The sequence below is a fragment of the Lathyrus oleraceus genome, chromosome 7, assembly GCF_024323335.1.
Source record: "Lathyrus oleraceus cultivar Zhongwan6 chromosome 7, CAAS_Psat_ZW6_1.0, whole genome shotgun sequence".
In the NCBI taxonomy this organism is placed as follows: Eukaryota; Viridiplantae; Streptophyta; class Magnoliopsida; order Fabales; family Fabaceae; genus Lathyrus; species Lathyrus oleraceus.
In genome coordinates, this window is record NC_066585.1 from 249,190,323 (window position 1) to 249,195,417 (window position 5,095).

Here is a 5,095-nt window from a genome sequence, read left to right on the forward strand (position 1 = left end):
AGTGTCCGGACACCCGGCCCAATCTGCATCACTATAAGCACTCAACATGGGAGCTATTACAGTGGGAAAAAATAGACCACGATGAGAGGTTCCTTTCAAATAGCAAATTATATGACGAACTGCTGCCAAATGAAGATGCCGAGAAGAATGCATGAATTGACTTACTTGTTGAACAACAAAAGATATGTCAGGACGAGTAATAGTTAAGTAATTAAGGCTGCCCACAAGTTATCGATACAATAAAGGATCTGGCAAAAGATCACCATAATCACAATGATACTTAACATTAACCTCAAGAGGGGTATCCACTAGATTAGCTACTTTAAGAAGACCAGCCATAGAAATCAAATTTGTGGCATACTTGTGTTGATGGAGGAAGGTTCCCTTGGACGTAGAATGAACCTTAAGACCAAGAAAATAGTGTAGATTACCCAGATCTTTCATGTGAAATAAGGTCTGTAACTGTTTCTTAAGTCACTGAATGAGAGCATGATCAGAACCAGTAATAGTCATATCATCAACATACAAAAGAAGCATAACAATACCTGCAGATGTGCTATGAATAAATAAAGAGGAATCATACTGACTCTGAGTAAAGGAGAACCCAAGTAGAATGGAGCGGAATTTATCGTACCATGCTCTAGGTGCCTGTTTCAAACCATATAAGGAGTGTTTGAGCTTGCACATGCCTTTAGATGAAGAGAATAAGCCTTGAGGTGGAGTCATATAAATATCTTTTGTCAGGTCACCATGAAGAAAAGCATTACTCACATCCATTTGATGAATAGATCACCCACTAGAAGCAGCTATAGAGATGATCGTGCGAACAATTGTCATTTTGGCAACCGGTGCAAATGTCTCATCATAAACAATTCTATATTCCTGATTGTTTCCTAAAGCAACCAAACGAGTATTGTAATGGTTAAGGGACCCATTAGAATTCAATTTCATAGAATACACCCATTTGCAACCTATAGGTTTGACATCAGGAGGACATGAGACAATATCCCATGTGAAATTCTCTTGAAGAGCTTGAAGCTCTTCATTCATTGCTTTTACCCATCACACATCTTTAACAGCCTGTGAGTAACAAGTAGGAATAGATATGCTAGATAGTGTGGCAGTCAGTGAAGTATGTGAGGAATCATACTTGTCTGGTGCTCGAGATATTTGACCAGAACGTCGTGGTTCAACTGGTACAGGATTAAGTGGCGGTCAGCGTCGGGAAGGGGTATGGGAACCTCTTGTCTGCGTTTTCTGACATATACATGACCTGGTTTATAACGTTCTATAGGTTGAGACATAATAGAAAACTTAGGAAGAGTAACAATATCATTAATGGCAGAAGAAACACAGGGATACATAAACTGATTATCAAAAAATGTCACATTCCTAGAAATACGAAAACGATGGTTAGTGACATCATAACACACAAATCCTTTATGAGAGTTACTATATACCATAAATGCACATTGAACTGACTGTGCTCCAAGCTTATGCCTTTCAAATAGAGTTAAGTGAACAAAACACACCCACCCAAAAGTATGTAAAGCACTATAATCAAGGTGAATTTTAAAAAGACGAAAGAAAGGAGAATCAAGATCAATAACCGTAGAAGGAAGGCGATTGATCAAGAAGACAATTGTGAAAAGAGCCTCCGCCCAAAATCAGGATGGTACAGAAGCTTGGAGAAGTAAGGTGTGTGTTACATCAAGCAAATGATGATTCTTACGTTCTGCTATGCCATTTTGTTGAGGAGTATTGGGACAAGATCGTTGAGACAAAATGCCTTTTTGTTGAGGGTATTCCTGAAACTCATGAGACACATACTCACCACCAGAGTCAGAGCGTAAAAAATTTACACTTGCTTGAAATTGAGTTTCAACATATGTCAAAATTTTCTTAAACATAGAAAACACTTCAGATTTAGAACGGAGAAAATATATCCACGTAAAACGACTATAATCATCGATAAATGTGACAAAATATTTATAGTGATCATAAGAAACAACAGGAGACATTCCCCATATATCACTATGAATCATCTCAAAACAACTGGAAGCACGATGAGCACCAGACGGAAAAGGAAGTGTTTTACTTTTAGCTAATTTGCAAACAGAAAATGAAACAGAGGTATTAGTTATAACATTTTTATTTCCCAACAAACCAATTTTAGATAAATGAGACAAAATAGCAGAGTTTAGATGACATAATTTTCTATGTCAATCCTCATAAAAATTCAAAATGGTATTACAAGAAAGAGACAAATGATTAGAAATAAATTGTATTGGAAACAATCTTCCCACTTTAGGCCCCTTCGCGATCACCTTCCCCGACACCTGTTCCTGCACAAGACAACCAATACTAGAAAAGTTAACAATATAGTTTTTATCTACCATTTGACCAACAGACAATAAATTGGAAGCAAGTCCAGGTGATACAAGCACATCCCGAAAATCAGAGTTTATGTCGCCAACATTAGTGATAGATAAGTTATTACCATCAACTATTTGAATTTTGTGATTACCCCGATAAGATTGTAGGTTGTGTAAATATTCTGAGGATCCTGTCATGTGATTGGATGCACCAGAATCAAGAAACCATGAGCGAGAAACATTAGAAGACTTACCCTGAATTTCCAATGCCGAAAGAGTAGAAAGTACCATTTGTTGAATCAATTCAGGTTGTATAACACCGTTATTTGACGCACCACCATTGGAAGGACCAACTGCATAATTTGTAGTTGCATGTAATGCTTGCACCGAACATTGTGTTGGCCGTGGAGGACGTGTGAGACACTCGAAGATAATATGTCCCAGCTGCTTGCAATAATTACAAATCTTCTTACTGTAGTTACGAGAAATATGTCCAAATTATTTTCAAGAGAAACATTGAACCTGTCTCATACCACGACCTTTGCCTCTACTTTGAGCAGCACATGCAACCGCCGCAGGCTCAGAAATAACAGCTTCATGAGACATGGCTCCTTGAGTAATAAGACGTTGGTTTTCCCTTAGAAGCTCTCCAACACATGTATCTAAAGAAGGAATAGGGTTCCTATTCAACAAAGCACCTCTAACAACTTCAAATTCTGGACGAAGTTTCATGAGAAATTGATCTCGGCTACTTGTGTTGTAGACCGCTTGAAAGCCGCAAGAGAATTCTTCGGAACATCGACATGTATAAGAGAAGAGTGTTCTGTCCACAAATTCAGAAAACCAGGATAATATTCTTGAATGGATAAATTACCTTGTTGGTAATTTTCTATATCCAGCTCTAACTGAAAACGCTTAGCAGTATTGTCTTGATTGTAAATACGCTTCAAATAGTTCCACATTTCTTGAGCAGTTGAAAAGGAGCGCAAATTATTGATCATTTGAGGATCGATAATGCTAAGGATCCAAGTAATTATTTGAGCATCTTTGGTTTCCCACGCCTCTAATGCAATTTTCTCTGTAGGTGCCTTAAACGCATCGTCTAGGTGACTCCATAATCCCTTATCCTTCATATAATTTTTGAATTGAAATTCCCAAATTGAATCATTTTTACCAGTAAAATGGATGCAAAAACAATATTTTTCGTTTTCCGCAGCCATGATACAAGTAACTCCTTTTTCTATAAATAATACAAGTAACCCCTTTTTATATAAATAATACAAGTAACCTTTTTTTTAAGTAAACTCTGCACGTGAATTATTTATTTATTTAGTTATATTTTTTTTTAAAACATGCAACAAAAAGAGTTCACCAGTATACCACTATGTAACAATGATAGCAGAACAAAGAACAAACTTGAAACGGCGTCGACAAACCTGATCGAACAAGCTACGCGCTGCAATCACCGAACAATAATCGATCGCCGATTCCAACCACAATCTGCTAGCACTGTGCAACAATCAGCAACCGCAAAAGGAACTAGAATCCACCGCAATTGAAAACCAAACGAACAAGAATCGACCAACCGAAAACTAAACGATCAAGAATCGATCAACCGAAAACCAAACGAATAAGAATCGATCTGCAGAATCCAGATCACAGAACAACAACGGAAATAGCAATGATGAAATCGGGAGACGGCAACCAAAAACTCAGAATCACTAGCAGCTACAAGGTTTCTATTAGCGGAAGAAATTGTTTCCAAACTAGGTTTGAGAGCGACCAAGAAAACAAGGTTTCACAGGTTTGATCGAACACCTACTTATACCATGTCATGTAAATTGGTTTTTCTGCATTTCTCTATTGTATTCCATACTATATATAATCGTATCAATAATTACCGGTAATTACAACTTATAATGACAAATATTCTAGTGCCTAATTTATGTAACCTATTATAAGAAAGTAGATAATTTACAATAAAGATTAAAATCAATTTCGATTAACACAAACATCATTATTTCTATATCTTTCTTTTGCACCAATCAACTCACCAACTTAAAGTTTCATTCGAAGTGTTCCATACTGACCTTGACGTTAAGTCTCTGGAAGAGGAAAAATATGGAATTATTTAGCCCATTCATACATATTTGACAAGTTTACGTTTACACCACTTTGGATGCCACAATATTTCCTTGTGAGATCTTTTTTCAAAGAAAAGTAATACATTATGGTTGGACCACCTCCATGAGAATTTGACATAATTTGTAGAGAAAATGACAATGACAAATTCATTTGTGTTTATGATTTATGTTATCTTAGTGAGATGATACTAGAATTGTCAGGATATAAATCATTCCTTTCCAAATTGATTTCAAACCTATGATGTTACAAATGTTTCAAGTGTTGAACAAGAAAATTAAAACATAAGAGAGGATTTAGTGAATTGTGATATTTAGATTTTAAAAACCGGTTTATAAAAGTATTTTGATTTGAAAATAATTTATGTTAGAAAGGAAAAATAAGCATAGATAAATCAACAAAATAATAAAAATGAGAAGAGATAGAGAAATAAGTCGTTGAATAAAATAAATAACAAAAATGAAGGAGATATGGATATAAAGGTCACACCTGAGATTATCCTGGTTTGGCCTAAATCATGTGGCCTACTCTAATCCCCAAGAGTTTTTTCATGAGATTTCCACTAAAACAAGTTTGAT

At 35.9% G+C, this 5,095-nt stretch overlaps 1 protein-coding gene across 1 annotated transcript; it reads right to left on the bottom strand.

Annotated features, from left to right (window-relative positions):
• Positions 1–3,103: 3,103 nt before the first annotated feature.
• On the bottom strand, positions 3,104–3,595 carry LOC127103255 (uncharacterized). The gene has a single exon (XM_051040518.1). The coding sequence runs from the start codon at positions 3,593–3,595 to the stop codon at positions 3,104–3,106; it is 492 nt and encodes a 163-aa protein (XP_050896475.1).
• Between the last annotated feature and the right edge of the window lie 1,500 nt (positions 3,596–5,095).